Source organism: Antedon mediterranea, chromosome 2 (genome assembly GCF_964355755.1).
Source record: "Antedon mediterranea chromosome 2, ecAntMedi1.1, whole genome shotgun sequence".
NCBI lineage: Eukaryota > Metazoa > Echinodermata > Crinoidea > Comatulida > Antedonidae > Antedon > Antedon mediterranea.
This window is the reverse complement of record NC_092671.1, coordinates 899,401-917,245: the sequence shown is the minus strand read 5'-3', so window position 1 is coordinate 917,245 and position 17,845 is coordinate 899,401. Positions and strand designations below refer to the sequence as shown.

General features: G+C 31.5%; 1 protein-coding gene across 5 annotated transcripts in view; it reads left to right on the top strand.

The window, feature by feature from the left end:
- The window catches only part of LOC140039987 (uncharacterized), a 78,164-nt gene that overhangs the window by 53,413 nt on the left and 6,906 nt on the right, over window positions 1-17,845 (top strand). For 3 of the 5 annotated variants that reach the window (XM_072085584.1, XM_072085583.1, XM_072085585.1), the window contains 9 exons: window positions 1,492-1,684; window positions 4,260-4,288; window positions 4,628-4,887; window positions 5,861-5,887; window positions 11,819-12,112; window positions 13,483-13,775; window positions 14,485-14,715; window positions 14,808-15,591; window positions 15,981-16,046. In XM_072085584.1, coding sequence (XP_071941685.1) covers window positions 1,492-1,684; window positions 4,260-4,288; window positions 4,628-4,887; window positions 5,861-5,887; window positions 11,819-12,112; window positions 13,483-13,775; window positions 14,485-14,715; window positions 14,808-15,591; window positions 15,981-16,046 — 2,177 coding nt within the window. The remainder of the gene's footprint in view (window positions 1-1,491; window positions 1,685-4,259; window positions 4,289-4,627; window positions 4,888-5,860; window positions 5,888-11,818; window positions 12,113-13,482; window positions 13,776-14,484; window positions 14,716-14,807; window positions 15,592-15,980; window positions 16,047-17,845) is intronic. The other 2 variants (XM_072085587.1, XM_072085586.1) reach the window with 2 other exon arrangements.

Below are 17,845 nucleotides of genomic sequence, written 5' to 3'. Positions count from 1 at the left end.
TTCACCTTTAACTTGGTTGACCCTTAATTTTCGTTTTCATTTTGTGATTTGCATCACTATATAATGTCATTAAAATATAATATGTTATTATGCAGAAGGTAATTTTCATATAATGCTATTGTTTAGTTACAAAGGACACACATCCACGTCAAGTGTATTAATCAATGTCTTGCTACTTAAAAGGTATTTATTTCACTACAGTGGAATGTTAACATAATGAGCAGTCATTATGTACCGTTCTTTATCATTAATAATAGTCTATAAAATTACCCTCTCAGACCTCAACAACCAACTAATGACTGCTCCAAATAAATGCTTTCCATTCAATTAATAAACTTAATTATTTAAACTTGCTGTAAAGACCATTTCAATTAAAGAACACAATACGATTACAGGAAAAAGACACAACGCACTAAAAACGAATATATAACCTCTTAATCATAGAGAGAGATTAATATGATTATTTTTTGGGTGGTATGTTGAAAGGAGATGGGGATGGATAGAGTGTGCAGAGCAACTCAGAATGTACTTACTTTTTATTCAGTTACCGTAAGCATGTGATTAAGCACATCTTTTCTTAAGTTCCAACAAATTTATCAATGAAAATGCAGTAACTGTTATCATTGGCTTCCTAATCAATTTATCAAGCTTGAACTTTAACGGATTAACTTGATTCACATTAAAATAATCTTAGGGTATCTATTGTACATGTGTCTAAAGCTCCTTCAATCCAGCTAGCTTTATGCCTCATCTATCTTTTGTTTCATAAAGAAGTTTGGCTTTTTATATTATTCTACACTTTTCAAACAGAAATTTAAGGAAGAAAAAGATTTTTAAATTTAATAAGTGATCATAATTCTAATATCGATTGAGAAAGTTTGTGTAGGAGGCCCGGATATTTTATAAATAATGATTTATATAAAATGACTCGTGGAACAAGTACAGTGATATATTCTACTCACATAGTCAGAAATTAATCAATGCTTCACATGCTGCTTCAAATCAATATACATTTCTTCATTTTGGCTTGTAACTTTCTGGTATATATTAAAAAATTAGAATGTTTTAGTCACATATCATCTTATTATACCATATATTTAAATGTTATTGTTAGCTGTTTTACAAATTTAATTGATGTCCTTTTCAGTTTTACTTTATTGTTTTTTATGTTATGTAAGGACCTGTTTCTATTGAGCAAAGAGAATACATTTTTTTCTTGACAGCAAAAATGGAGTCACATAAAAAAAAACCACAAAAAGAAAATTGGAAACGGTTTAATGATGACCACATATAATGAATAAACATGATAATCTTATTTATTCATTTATTCAATCTTATATTTCGGAATCTCTGGTCCATAGAAAGTACAATTACTTATAAATTAATTTTTTTTAAATGTACTATGGCATTCTAGGATGGCATTGCACCTGGAGAGCATCTTTAACTTATATAAGACGTTGTCTATAATCGTTTGAATCGTTGTTTCCTCAGACCTGATCAGAAATTTCAGGATTACATCAAAGATGATCCCGTTCCAACAACGATCCTCAAAAGGGCTGAACATAGTGCAGATTACTCAAGTATGGGTCGACCCTTTGACAAGGACATGAACAAACAAAACAAATCATTTGAAGAAAGGAAAGAGAACTATGAAGAATTACGTAACAGACTATTTAGTGATAAGGTGAGATTCTAAAGACAAAAAACCAAATATGGTAGTGATAGATTCAAATATGGAAGTAATATCATCATTGTGTCCATATATGGGCACATCACATTTTTTTTTTGTCAAACTAGTCACATCAAGTTTGATATTGTAGACATAGTTTTTAAGAAAACAAAAAACACATTATTTTACCAAGAAAGAGTTGCTGATACTTAAGCTTGTACTTAGTACACCATTCTTGGAACTAAATCTAGATATAAGTACACACTCCAGATTAATGCACCCTCATGAGTCCTCATTTTGGTTTTGTTGTTGGTAATAGTAATCGTCAGTGACAATAGACATAGTTTTCTATACTGTACAACTTAGCGTGATTGAAGTTTTCATTTTATTCTTAAATATTGTCGTGATATGCTTTCATCATCAGTAAATTATTTACAAACAAAAATTTATCAGTTTAAAAAAAAATATCATTTTAACTAAAATTCTGTTTTAATATTAAAGGAAAAGAAGTGGTCTTTTTTTACATTTCATTTGTTATTGCTATTTTTATTGGAGTCCGTGATAATATAAACATTCAATAACAATATTTGTTACAATATATTTTCTTTGCTATAGCAAGATATTAATTTTCCTAATGTTTAATAGGTTGTTAGTGGCAACCAATAGTACATTAACCCTGCTAAGTTTACGAACTTAATGTTAATTTATGTTCCAATAGTGTACATAATGTTGCTCATTATTTGCATCCTCGTTGTCAATGGCAACCAATAGTACAACTTCAAAGTTGATTGAAGATAAAAGGATAGATTTGATTATTGCATCAACGCCTTTTTAGTAGAGATAAATTACAAAAGAAACAATTTCCAAGTATCACAGAGAGTAGTTTCTAAGTAATTGTACGGGATAAACCAATTTAATGTTTTTGTGCTGCTAAAACAGTGAGCAGTTTCTAAATCGTTTTAGGTTTGAGGATTTAGTTTGTAATTCAATTCAATAAAACAATGAATTGCACAAAATCAGGCCTTGATTACAAGGAATGCCAGGGAAATGTAACTTTAACATAAACCAGAGATTTGTATATTTACCAGAAAAATTCACACTCTCTCAAAACTAAGCATCAACTAATTATTTGATTTTTCTAATGACAATAAAGTTATTTATAAACAGCAATACATACATACATAGATTAATAATGTTAACATAATTATGCTAGCATATCCAATGAAAACAATGTAATTATATTATTTTTTTTCACATCATTTGTTGCTATAATAATTTCATTATAAACTCCAAAGGAACATTATTTTTAATGATATTATTTTCATTATTGCCTCAACACGATGTCAAATCCATGTTCCTCGTAATTCTTGCTAATATTGATTATTCTTAAATGTGAAATATAACAAGGGAGCGTAAACCCCTGTGATTTGCTAAAGACACAGTGAAGCTATCATTCACATCTACCCAACGCTACAATTACCATAATACCCTGTAGATGAATTAACGAGCAAAATCAGATAAAGAATCTCTTGGCTCTGCTCTGTTGAATGTAAATTGGATGTTTACATAATGCTTTGTATTTAACAAGAAGAACATATTAGTATCACTGGTCCTCTCGTAGTTGATAGTAGTATTATCCTCGTAGGGTTGTGACAAACCGAAGGACACGTAATTTTTATACAAGATTTAAATAGACAAAATATCCTTGAAATGTTTCTTGGGGTATATATCACGGAAACAAACAGCTGACAGTTTCATGTGAAGCATATTATGTATTTTATTTTAGGTATAAAATGTTTATTAAAGTAAGGTTTATTCCCAAACAAAATTTTACATTTTTCTAAAGATCAAAGAAAAAGATCTGTGAATATTATAGATAAATCTAATTCCCTGCAAAATTTATATATTAAAATGATTATATTCTTTGAGATAGTTGAGATTGACATTCAGTATTATAACCCATGTGAAGACAGGTGAGGTTGTTATTTGTTGCAGCAAATCTTGGTTGCCAATTATTTTCTCATAAATATTGGATATTCAAATCCAGTTTCTACCTCCTCTGCGTAGAGAAGTCATTGTCTTTTAATTGAAATGTCTGAGAATAAAAAGCATGGCACCTGTCTATTTAGCAGTTCTTTACAAATACTTGATTTGCTATTATGTATTAAAAAAACAAGGAATGGAAACACATTTAAAATGTACAGTTATTATAGAGTTTATTTTATTTATTTATTTCAACAATATTTAACGAGGGGGTCCATCCAGTTGAAGCAATAAAACAATAAAAATTTGACAAAACATGAAATACAACAGAAGACAACTAAACAAATTAAATTAAAAGAAATAGAATTTATAAATATTAACAAAATAAAGAATTTGAAAAAAATAATTAGAATCAAAAGGGAAATCAATAAAAATAATAAATTGTTGTTTAGCTTATGAATAAATATTTGAAAACGCCCAAAACGGCCCCATATGTAAAATATGAGATCATCATATCCTGTATAAATATGTTTTAATAAATAAATAAATGATATCAGCACAATTAATAGATGAAAAAATTAAATAAAATTTTATTTTTTATGTTTAGGAAGCGCAAGAAATAACAGCCATTCAAAGGTATGTCTCTAAACTGTGTTTTAATGTCGGATATTTTCAGAAATTATTATTTTTTTATTTATGTAATTTATATGTGCTTGTGGGGACGTCCCATTAAAAGTGATTACATTCGCCGTTAGTGACCTCCAGGTCAATCACATGTGACAACTCTGTCTGACTGTACTGTTCATACTGTATGTGAGTGAAATCGAGAATAAAGTGAATTGAAGTTAAATTAATTACTGTGAATATTCATATTTGTGATTGTAAGACTTGGCCATAAATGTACTACCATGCCACCTGCAGTGGTATTTTGTTAGATATTAGCAAATGCTTATGCCAAAATTGTATTATATTTAGACCAAATAGACTACTAGTTGGTAGAAGACAGGACTCTGGTACATCCGACGAGTCGATGCGGAGTTGGATAGAAGACCGGCCGTGGAGTAGCGTGGAGTCAAGTGGTTCCGAAAGGCAACACCCGGCACATATAATCAAGGCCAGTAGTTTTGCTGGCGTTACAAACAGAAATAGTTTTAATAGGAAAGACAGCAGCAGCAGTTGGACGAGCAGTAGCAGTAGCAGTAACCGAGGAAGTCTTTCAAAGTTAGCACGTGTTGGTAAGTCTGCACTTAAGTCATCCCATTCCACACCTTTGCAAGTTTATTATATAAAACATGTGACTAAGTTTAGACACACATCTATCTGCAACTAAAAGACAGGTCTCCCTCTGATTAAAAACCATAAGGACCAATTGTCATAAAGGCTAGACCTCTAATAGATGAGATTAATTCAATAATATTGAAGACAAAAGTATACTAAAGTAATACAGTAGAACACTATTAAGGGGATAAATACTCATCCATTTCAAAGAACATCTCCTAAATAGGGGTTTCCTCTGAATAGGAGTGCGAATAGGGTGTCCTCCAAATAAAGAGGCCCTCTGAATAGGGGTGCCCTAAAGTAATGGATCTACTGTATTTAATATGAGGAAGACCTGTGTGCATATTTAGCCTCCTGGATATAGCTGTGAAATCCTTGTATACTATAATATAAGGTCATCCCTAATTTGGGACAATCTTTTAGCATGTTTCTTTTGTCCCAGTTTGACAATATTTTAAATTTATTCTCTAAATCAAGAGCTCTTCTTATATCTTTCTGTTGTAGAACTAGTACTAAGGATGGCTTGTGTATTAAGGGTCCTATGCTTAAACATTTATATACAGTAACTAAACTACAAACTCCCTGAAAACCTCAAACAAAACCAGAATTTCTTACGATTCCTAGAGTACTATTGAGAATACGGGGATGAGATTTCTCGGTAAACCAGAAGAATTGGTCGATTTTTTTTACCCCATTAAACTTTGGAAAGACTGATAAAACAGATCTCAAGAAACAGCTATATTTTCAGTTACTATGACTACAACCTTTGACCTTTTATGTCATTATTTCTTCAGAATTTTGATTCTATTGTCATCATCCTTCATTGTTCTTTTCTTATAAGAGTTTGCAAATTATATATGTAGGAAAGATGCACCCTTTTTGCTGTGTGCTTTTCACCATTTCTTTTTTTTTTTTCAATTTTGGTTTCAGTTATTTTGGAACAACCTTGTTGCTCAGGTGAATTATATTTTCCCTGTTAAATAAGAATGTTAAATGATATGCATGTTCCTTCTACCCGACATCTTAACCCAGCCAGTGCATGTTTTAGATTTAGTTGTCTTGTATTGTATGCATTATATTGCTTGTACCAACTAACCAGTTGATGTTAAAATCGGTGTTGATGTTATGCATGATGCATTAATATGATTTAACCAGTTTAACCTGTTAAACCAATTAAACTATTTTAACCAGTTAAACCAGCTAAACCAGTTCAACCAGCTAAACCAGTTTAACCCATTAAACCAGTTCTTGTTAACTTGTGTTTGACGTTTTATGCATACATTGCTACTATGTACCACTTAACAATGTTTTTTTTTATGATAATATTTTTTAATTATCATCTGTTAATAAAAGTAAAACAGTGGATGATGTGTGATCATACAATCAATCAACCAATTTATTAAAGCTTGATTTATTTGTTTTTAACACTTCAAATTGTAAATACTATAAAGTTTCTGTCCATTATTTATCGATGACATAAATATCATGTGAGTTTAGCTTGGGCATTGATGTGTAATAGCATAATAAAGAAAGTGCGTGGGTGTAAAACAACTGAAGGTAATATCAATCAGAAAGTTTGATAGGAGATTGATACATGTTAAAGGTTGATGTACCCATGTAGCAGGCCATCCAATATAACATCAGTCTAAATTCTTTATATAATCAATTAAGTATTGTTTAGTGGCAGGGGTGAATCTATCTTGTAAATGCCAGATGCCAAAGGAGATATTGCAATGACAAATGCTTAATGAGAATGATACTTGAATCCTTACTACTTGAGGCTTTTATTTACTACTAACTTTGTATACAATCTCTATTCAAAACCACCCTAGACCAGTGACGTAGCCACCAGAAATAAATATCACAGAGTTGTCAAAGGCCTTTGCGAAAAAGTGATCAGGTTGAAAACTCACCAACCGTACTGGTGGCTATGTCCCTATGCACAAGCCAGTTAAACGTTGCATAGTGAAAAATGAATGACCAGTTTTACTAAAAAGTGTTACAACAATAATATAAATGTGGCAGAGAATTATTGACCACCAACATTTGTTTGTCTAAAAAAAAATGTTTCCCAGCTGAAGTATGCGGTTTAATAAATAGCAGACTATGTTTCGGGTTTAGTGCTGTTAAAGATCTGAAATTATTAATTTAGTTTGTGATTTGCGTTTTCTACTCTTCTTTTTTTACTTTTGAATTTAAATTATTGAAAAGAAAAACAAATTGTAGATAGGCCAAGATAAATAATGCAGGGTGTTTGACAAATAAATGTTTATTACATAACATAGTAATTAATGGGCTAACCTAAACCTGGTTTACATAACATAGTAATTAATGGGCTAACCTAAACCTGGTTTACATAGTAATTAATGGGCTAACCTAAACCTGGTTTACATAGTAATTAATGGGCTAACCTAAACCTGGTTTACATAGCAATTAATGGGCTAACCTAAACCTGGTTTACATAACATAGTAATTAATGGGCTAACCTAAACCTGGTTTACATAGTAATTAATGGTCTAACCTAAACCTGGTTTACATAGTAATTAATGGGCTAACCTAAACCTGGTTTACATAACATAGTAATTAATGGGCTAACCTAAACCTTTATTATATATAAATATTATGAAAAACTGGATCTATTCAGGTTATTGACCAGGTGAATAAATATATTGACTAATTGTAAACAAACGTACCGAGCTGGTTGTTGCAATTATTCTTCGAATAAGTCTTGAAGACGTGACTATAGTAGCCCACTCACTCGTCGCGCACCTGAGTAGGTGTAACACCCGAGGGCACAAGTCATCTTCTAGCCCACTCAAACACATCTGAGTAGGTGCCATATACAATACATATCCATTAACAAATGCATATCTTCTTATTTTGTATGCTGCTATAAAATGCATGAGTATATTAACCGTAAAATGTTCCTACACAAAGCAATACTTTGACCTTATTGTTCCATCTTCCTCCTGGCTTGGAAGAAATTGCAATATGCTTTTTAATGTAGTAATCTCATTTGAATTGGTTTTCAATATGGTCCAGATTAAAAAAAAAAAAAAACACCAGTATTTATTAAAATTTACCTTTCATTTATTGAAATATTTATTATTTCATTGCCCGATGTTTAGCATTTGAAACAAGTTTTTATAATAACTACAAACAGTATTTATTATTATTGTAAAGACTTCCAAGATTAAACTTATGTTTACCTTTTTTAATTATTGAAATATTTATATTATTTCATTGCCCGATGTTTAGCATCTAAACAAGTTTTTATTAATGTAAATAATAACTTTAAAAAATGGCAATATTAAAAAATTATTTTTCTGATATAAACACAATAAATCACAATATAATTTAGTAGTATAGACTCTTTGTAATACTGTCACTTGTTGCTCATGTTATATGCTGATGTACATTTAGTACAATGATGATAATGCTTTATTTATTAACAGGTGTGACCGAAAATCGTAGTGAATGTACATTGCTTGTCTTGTTGTGTTATGTTGGATGTGATTTGTCGTCTATCGCTGCCCTGTCTACCTTACTCTTTAAAATATTCAATTTTATCAGCAAACCACCCCAGGTTCCAGGAACCCTGACTATATACCATACCCTTCTTAAAATATTCAATCTATTACCATCAGCAAACTACACCAGGTTGCAGGGCCCACTTGTTCCCTTGAATATATACCATACCCCTCTTAAATATTACAGGTTCCATACGCATACTCTACTTAAATAAATAAAAAAATCTCAGTGCAACTTGAGTTGTCCATTTCTGTGAGACTAGTCATGTGCACATTAGTGATTAATGTTCATTATCTATGTTTGTTTATAGTTGTCTGATATCATTTGTATTATCTGTTGATAGTATTACTCTATTGTGTAAAATAACGTTAATGTTACTCTGTTTACCTTATTCATAATTTATGTTATTTTCATGACATTACAGTAAAGTAGTGCATTGTGCAGTAACTCACTTCATCATTCTTAAAATAACTTTTATCAAAAATTGTTTTTCACGTCTAAATCTAGAACATTATTTATTAATTTACGCGTCACAGATAGTATTTTTTATAATTAAAATACAGATAGAAAGGTGTTAAGTGTGTTTAGGTTCATCATGTTGTTTAATATTTACGATGATGATTCTTAGAATGGCATTAGACTCACCCACTCATCTACTTTTTGCCCAAGGTGAATGCCAAACTTACTTTAATTGTATTTAATGTGAATTTAAATTCACAAGTAAAATAAAATGAGGAATTTGGGAAAGATGACATTGTTGTGCCAGAAACAATATAACTGTATAGAACTGTAACTGTATAGAACTGTGTACTGTGTAGAAGTGGGATACTTATTTCATCATAAATGCATTTTAAAGTTTGTTTTTCATACTAATCGTATTCATTCATTGAACATTTATTTTGACCAAAATCAAACTTCGGCGTATGTACATTTACTAAACAGATAAAACAAAAGCATCATTTGGTTGAAGGACGCCATAGAGACTTAAAAAAGTCCATCACTGTCGCCCCTTTCTCATAGACACAATCTATACATAAAAACAGAATTAAACAAGTCCATCACTGTCGTCCCTTTCTCATAGACACAATCTATACATAAAAACAGAATTACATCAAGTCCATCACTGTCGTTCCTTTCTCATAGACTCAATCTATACATAAAAACAGAATTACATCAAGTCCATCACTGTCGTCCCTTTCTCATAGACACAATCTATACATAAAAACAGAATTACATCAAGTCCATCACTGTCGTTCCTTTCTCATAGACACAATCTATACATAAAAACAGAATTACATCAAGTCCATCACTGTCGTCCCTTTCTCATAGACACAATCTATACATAAAAACAGAATTAAACAAGTCCATCACTGTCGTTCCTTTCTCATAGACACAATCTATACATAAAAACAGAATTACATCAAGTCCATCACTGTCGTTCCTTTCTCATAGACACAATCTATACATAAAAACAGAATTACATCAAGTCCATCACTGTCGTTCCTTTCTCATAGACACAATCTATACATAAAAACAGAATTACATCAAGTCCATCACTGTCGTTCCTTTCTCATAGACACAATCTATACATAAAAACAGAATTACATCAAGTCCATCACTGTCGTTCCTTTCTCATAGACTCAATCTATACATAAAAACAGAATTACATCAAGTCCATCACTGTCGTTCCTTTCTCATAGACTCAATCTATACATAAAAACAGAATTACATCAAGTCCATCACTGTCGTCCCTTTCTCATAGACACAATCTATACATAAAAACAGAATTACATCAAGTCCATCACTGTCGTTCCTTTCTCATAGACTCAATCTATACATAAAAACAGAATTACATCAAGTCCATCACTGTCGTTCCTTTCTCATAGACACAATCTATACATAAAAACAGAATTACATCAAGTCCATCACTGTCGTCCCTTTCTCATAGACACAATCTATACATAAAAACAGAATTAAACAAGTCCATCACTGTCGTTCCTTTCTCATAGACACAATCTATACATAAAAACAGAATTACATCAAGTCCATCACTGTCGTTCCTTTCTCATAGACACAATCTATACATAAAAACAGAATTACATCAAGTCCATCACTGTCGTCCCTTTCTCATAGACACAATCTATACATAAAAACAGAATTAAACAAGTCCATCACTGTCGTTCCTTTCTCATAGACACAATCTATACGTAAAAACAGAATTACATCAAGTCCATCACTGTCGTTCCTTTCTCATAGACACAATCTATACATAAAAACAGAATTACATCAAGTCCATCACTGTCGTTCCTTTCTCATAGACACAATCTATACATAAAAACAGAATTACATCAAGTACACATAAACAATGGCACAAGTCCCTGGCCATTGAATTTGATATAAATGATGAAGTTATTTCTATCATATATATTAGATTTATTATTTTGTTAAACTAAATCATACAATATGATGTAATCACACATAGGATCCCTTCTATCTATTCATGTACATGATGTACTGGTAATTGGACCTTTGTAACATGCCCTTAGGTAAGACATTCCTCACCCTAATTAAACATTGCTCTTGCTATATGTACCTCATTCATTAGTGCATTTGAAGAGCTAGGTTTGTGACAGTAATACTCCCAAATTGATCTTTATTACGTCTTCCTTTTTATTAATTTCACTGTCACCAAAAATATACATTTTTAGAATATTAATTAATGTAGCCAGAATGAAGGAGATTATTCAAAGATTTTCTGTTCCTCCTTTTCATCTGATATTTTCCCTTTATATCTGATATTTTCTTCTCAATCCATCTCTTTATTGTAATCATTCACAAGTGTGTAAGGCTCAAACTTTATGTGACAAAAAAGTGTGATGTGCCCATATATGGACATGATGATGTCATATCACTACCATATTTAGGCACATCACACTTTTTTTTGTCAAACTTTGATAGTGTAGACAGAGCTTTATATTTAGTATGTTTGTTTGAATACATTAATTGAATGTCCTTAGTTTCGCTAACATTTAATTTGCTTATTTGTAAGCCTACTAACAACATCTACATGTCTGTTTCCACAAACACATCACACTTTGTGATATCATTAGTAGTCCTATTAACAAAATAGCTAATGTTTGTACTTTATTTCAAATACCAGATATTTTGTCTGATTTCAATTACTATGATTTGTTCAGGTTATTGATGATAAAACATTTGAATAATATAATGTTTACATTATGAATGTGATGTTTTGTTTTGATCTTAACCGTTGTAGTTCATCTACGTTGTAATAAAGGTGCTTTAATATTGTCAATCTTTGTTGTTAATGGTTACGCATTTCTATTTGTTTTTCAGATTCTAGCGAACAAAGAACGGGAAGTCCGCAGTATCGACCTTCAACTCAGTTTCCAGTTTATAACCAACAGTTTATGACACAGCCTGGACATCAACTCACCTATCAACCAGTCCAGTCAATGCCGCAGGTTTCATCTTGGCAGCATAACAACATGACTGGCCACACCCAACAACAGATGCCTGCCAATTCCAGTATCCTTACCTCTGGTAATATTTCCTCGCCCACTATATTATATAGCGCCCCCAGTATAGAATCTGTTCCAGCGGGTAGCATACTGTACAATCCACACACAGGTAGAGTGCCTATGTCGTATTGTGCGTGTGTTTCTTTTGAGCATGCTCAGTTGTTGTGCTGTGTATATTTATATGCATGATAACAGAAGCTTTGATTGGCTAACTTTGTGGGTTGCAAGCCTTGTATGTTGTAACAAAGTAAAGGCTATAAGTATGTATATTAGGGATAGGTGAGCAATAGATAATTTTTAAAAAACATCATTTCATTCTTTTTTTTCAAAAATTTCCAGCAAATTTACATAATTTACAATATATACATTAAAAAAAATTCTACATAATATCTATATTGCTCGTTATTTATAGAAAATGATTAACAAGTTAAAATTTTCAGTATTTTACGAAACAAAATTGAATCTGTCTAAAACCTGAACTGTAGCCTTGCTTATTTCTTTTGTATTGAATAATATTTTATTTATTAGATGTGTAGTAAATGTGTTTTATTTATTAGATGTGTAGTAAATGTGTTTTATTAGATGTGTAGTAAATGTGTTTTATTTATTAGATGTGTAGTAAATGTGTTTTATTAGATGTGTAGTAAATGTGTTTTATTTATTAGATGTGTAGTAAATGTGTTTTATTAGATGTGTAGTAAATGTGTTTTATTTATTAGATGTGTAGTAAATGTGTTTTATTAGATGTGTAGTAAATGTGTTTTATTTATTAGATGTGTAATAAATGTGTTTTATTAGATGTGTAGTAAATGTGTTTTATTTATTAGATGTGTAGTAAATGTGTTTTATTTATTAGATGTGTAGTAAATGTGTTTTATTTATTAGATGTGTAGTAAATGTGTTTTATTTATTAGATGTGTAGTAAATGTGTTTTATTTATTAGATGTGTAGTAAATGTGTTTTATTTATTAGATGTGTAGTAAATGTGTTTTATTAGATGTGTAGTAAATGTGTTTTATTAGATGTGTAGTAAATGTGTTTTATTTATTAGATGTGTAGTAAATGTGTTTTATTTATTAGATGTGTAGTAAATGTGTTTTATTTATTAGATGTGTAGTAAATGTGTTTTTGATGTGTGAATTACATGTTGCATACCTTTTATTGGAAGTAATTCTAAATGATTTAATAAAATGAAACTTTAACTCACAAAAATTGCAGTATATACACAATTAATTGTTAAACTACTGCGTCTCGAAAACTAGACTTAAGTGAAATTGCTAATTATTTATAAACATTTATTTAATGATTTTTTCAATGATGGCAAACATTTATTTACTTGAATTAGTATTTAAAAAAACAAACAAATATATTGATTCTTGTTGAAACACTTTTGCATGGTCTGAATGTCAAAATGGATGTTTTATAAATACCTATGTCTCTCTTCAGTTTATTAATGGGTGTGTGTTTTTTAATGAATAGGTTCACCATATCAGAACCAAGATGGCAGCCCTCTTGTGTACCACCCTGGTATGACAAGTCAAGTACCCACAAACCAACCAATAACAAACCAGAATTTACAACAAGTGCAAATGTCAATGATAAACCCAGGACAGATTCAGCAACCGATTCCAGCCACACCAGTAAACATAAACCAATTACAGAATCAACAACATCTAAACCAACAAATGACATCTGCTGGTCAGCATATACCATCACAAGTCTATGGCAACCAACCTGTCTTGCTACATCAACTACCTCAGCAAACTTCTGGAGTAAGTTTATTTAAAAATTTAAATGTGGGGGGGAATAACCTGTTATTTGTTGCAGCCTACTGGGCTTAATTGCGCACAGGTGCTGACGATATATACAGCAACTAACTAACTAACAGGGGCTGAGATGGACCAGTAGACCATGGTAACCTTCTTCTCTTCCGACAAATGAATTTGGTTCTTTTAAAGTGTACACGAGCCAGATGTGTACACTAGACCTCCAGTCCCTATCGTTTTGTAAAAACCACCATTGATTATTATGACCACAGGTTCAAATCCCCATGGGACTACACTTGGTCATCTATAGTATATGTAAAAATACAGTTAAAGAAAATATATATAGAAACTCAACAGTTCTTTTCAGAACAAAGATATGTGGTGTACCGCAAACTTTATATCAATATTTAATTTCGCCATGCAAACCTTCAAACAATATAATATATATATATATATATATATATATATAAATCCAAAGGCAAATTACTGAAAAAAGGACAATGCTGTGGGTATCAGTGGCTGGATCTCAATGAAGATACACAAAAAAAAGCGAAAAGCTAAATCAAAATGATAAAGTAAAACAGCCAGAAAAGTTAGCAGAGCTTTTGGGCAACACTAGCCCTTCATCAGTACAAGTGATGAAGGGCTATATATATATAGTTATGTTGTGTGCTTGTTGTTAATGAGACATGATTATTATTATTGTTGTAAATAGGAGTTCCCTGATGTGACAGTGCAGCTTCAAGCTATGAACATTAACAGACAACCTTCCAATGAAAGTGACCCAGGTCAACAACAACAAACACAACAACAACAACAACAGCAGCAGTCAGTTATACATCAATCACAGATGCTAGGACAGGTGGTAAGACATCCAGGTGTTATACCTGGATACCAGATACAAGGAGCAAATACACCTGGTGGGGGACAACAACAGGCACCACAGGTGAAGCAAAGTTTGGTTTTTATAATTTGCAATCTGTAAATTTATTTCATGCCATCAATGGGAAACTTAACTTTGTTTTTGTGTTTGTTTAGGTGTTATTTTGTCCGCCAAATCAGAATCAACCTCAAGTTACTCAAACTCAAATAACGTATCAAGTACCAACGCAGTTTGTTCAACCACAGCAGCAACAGCAACAAGGTGTTACCATGCAACAATTGAATCAAGCAGCCATACAACAGCATCAGCAGCAGCAACACCCACATCAACCTACACCTCCAGTAATATACCAAACTCAGCCACAAATGATAGGACAGCAGCAGCAACAACCTATTCTAACACAAGGCAGCTATCAACATATACCAATGAGTAATATACATCAACAACAACAGCAACAACAACAACAGATACTCTACTCTCAACCTGTATACGACCCGCAGCAGGTTTCACATCAGCAGGGCTTTGGTTCAAATCTCCAAATAGTTTACCAAACACCACAGAACACGGCGCAGCAGCTACAGGCACAAACGTTACATAGCGTGCATCAGGATGTTCATAGATCTGCTTCCCCAGCCTCACAGATCCTAACATCTCCTATGGTGGGTCAAGGCCAACCACCTATGGCTTACGTGCACCTCCACCAGCAGCATCGTCCACCGTCTCCACACAGTGGAAGCCAATATAGCTCACACCAGGGTAGTAGTAAGTCACCGTCACCACAACAGGCAATGATGCAATACCAACAGAGAATAACACCAGGATGTGGTGAGGTTAGATCTCCTAAGCCTGGCAGCATCTATATGGAACACTCAACGTTAAGTCCGTCAATGTCTCCTGCACAGAGTCCTAGTCCAAGCAGGGCTGACAGTTTAGAAAAGGGTTAGCTTTACTCTTTGGGTTTTTACTTGTCAGATTAGTAGTGATGATGATAAAGAAATCACCTCAATGAACTTTTAATTGACTACAAAATAATAATAATGTTCAATTTAAATAGTGCAAAATGCAGGGCTGATAATTATTTAATATTGAAAGGGCAAATTTAAAAAGTGGGATTTGAGGAGTTATTTTAATGTAGAATAAGAGTGGAAAAAAGTACAAAAGTAACAAAAAGAAAATGTACAAAAGTAACAAATAGAAAAACAAAATTACATTTCAGCAGATCACAAATATCAAATACAATAATTATAATGATGTTGAGTTTAGTCTTTGTGGTTATGATGGATTTAGTGATTTCTGTTCGGTTACATTTACTTACTTTTCTTGCGTAGGTGTTGGTGGAAGACGAAGACTGTCTGCAACAGGTGAAGGTACATCACAGGACGATCCAAGCAAAGGTATAGACATGCTAAACATTCAAACAATGCATTCAAACGATAGACTTACCTAAATTTCTTCCTATCCTGCATTCATGTCTGTTTGTCCTTTGGTACTTATGTCAACAATGATATTGAAATTGATCTGCTATTGGTTGGTTGACATCTCTGTCACACCTCATCCCTCACATCATACTTTTATGGTTCCCAACAAATCAAGGAATGGAATAAAAAATGTCCTCAAATTAGTTTCTATACTTTTGAATTTTATTCATACTGGATAACCTCTTATTTTATTCATACTGGATAACCTCTTATTTTATTCATACTGGATAACCTCTTATTTTATTTATACTGGATAACCTCTTATTTTATTCATACTGGATAACCTCTTATTTTATTCATACTGGATAACCTCTTATTTTATTCATACTGGATAACCTCTTATTTTATTTATACTGGATAACCTCTTATTTTATTCATACTGGATAACCTCTTATTTTATTTATACTGGATAACCTCTTATTTTATTCATACTGGATAACCTCTTATTTTATTCATACTGGATAACCTCTTATTTTATTTATACTGGATAACCTCTTATTTTATTTATACTGGATAACCTCTTATTTTATTCATACTGGATAACCTCTTATTTTATTCATACTGGATAACCTCTTATTTTATTTATACTGGATAACCTCTTATTTTATTTATACTGGATAACCTCTTATTTTATTCATACTGGATAACCTCTTATTTTATTCATACTGGATAACCTCTTATTTTATTCATACTGGATAACCTCTTATTTTATTTATACTGGATAACCTCTTATTTTATTTATACTGGATAACCTCTTATTTTATTCATACTGGATAACCTCTTATTTTATTCATACTGGATAACCTCTTATTTTATTCATACTGGATAACCTCTTATTTTATTTATACTGGATAACCTCTTATTTTATTCATACTGGATAACCTCTTATTTTATTCATACTGGATAACCTCTTATTTTATTCATACTGGATAACCTCTTATTTTATTCATACTGGATAACCTCTTATTTTATTCATACTGGATAACCTCTTATTTTATTTATACTGGATAACCTCTTATTTTATTCATACTGGATAACCTCTTATTTTATTCATACTGGATAACCTCTTATTTTATTCATACTGGATAACCTCTTATTTTATTTATACTGGATAACCTCTTATTTTATTCATACTGGATAACCTCTTATTTTATTCATACTGGATAACCTCTTATTTTATTTATACTGGATAACCTCTTATTTTATTCATACTGGATAACCTCTTATTTTATTCATACTGGATAACCTCTTATTTTATTCATACTGGATAACCTCTTATTTTATTCATACTGGATAACCTCTTATTTTATTCATACTGGATAACCTCTTATTTTATTCATACTGGATAACCTCTTATTTTATTCATACTGGATAACCTCTTATTTTATTCATACTGGATAACCTCTTATTTTATTCATACTGGATAACCTCTTATTTTATTCATACTGGATAACCTCTTATTTTATTCATACTGGATAACCTCTTATTTTATTCATACTGGATAACCTCTTATTTTATTCATACTGGATAACCTCTTATTTTATTTATACTGGATAACCTCTTATTTTATTTATACTGGATAACCTCTTATTTTATTCATACTGGATAACCTCTTATTTTATTTATACTGGATAACCTCTTATTTTATTCATACTGGATAACCTCTTATTTTATTTATACTGGATAACCTCTTATTTTATTCATACTGGATAACC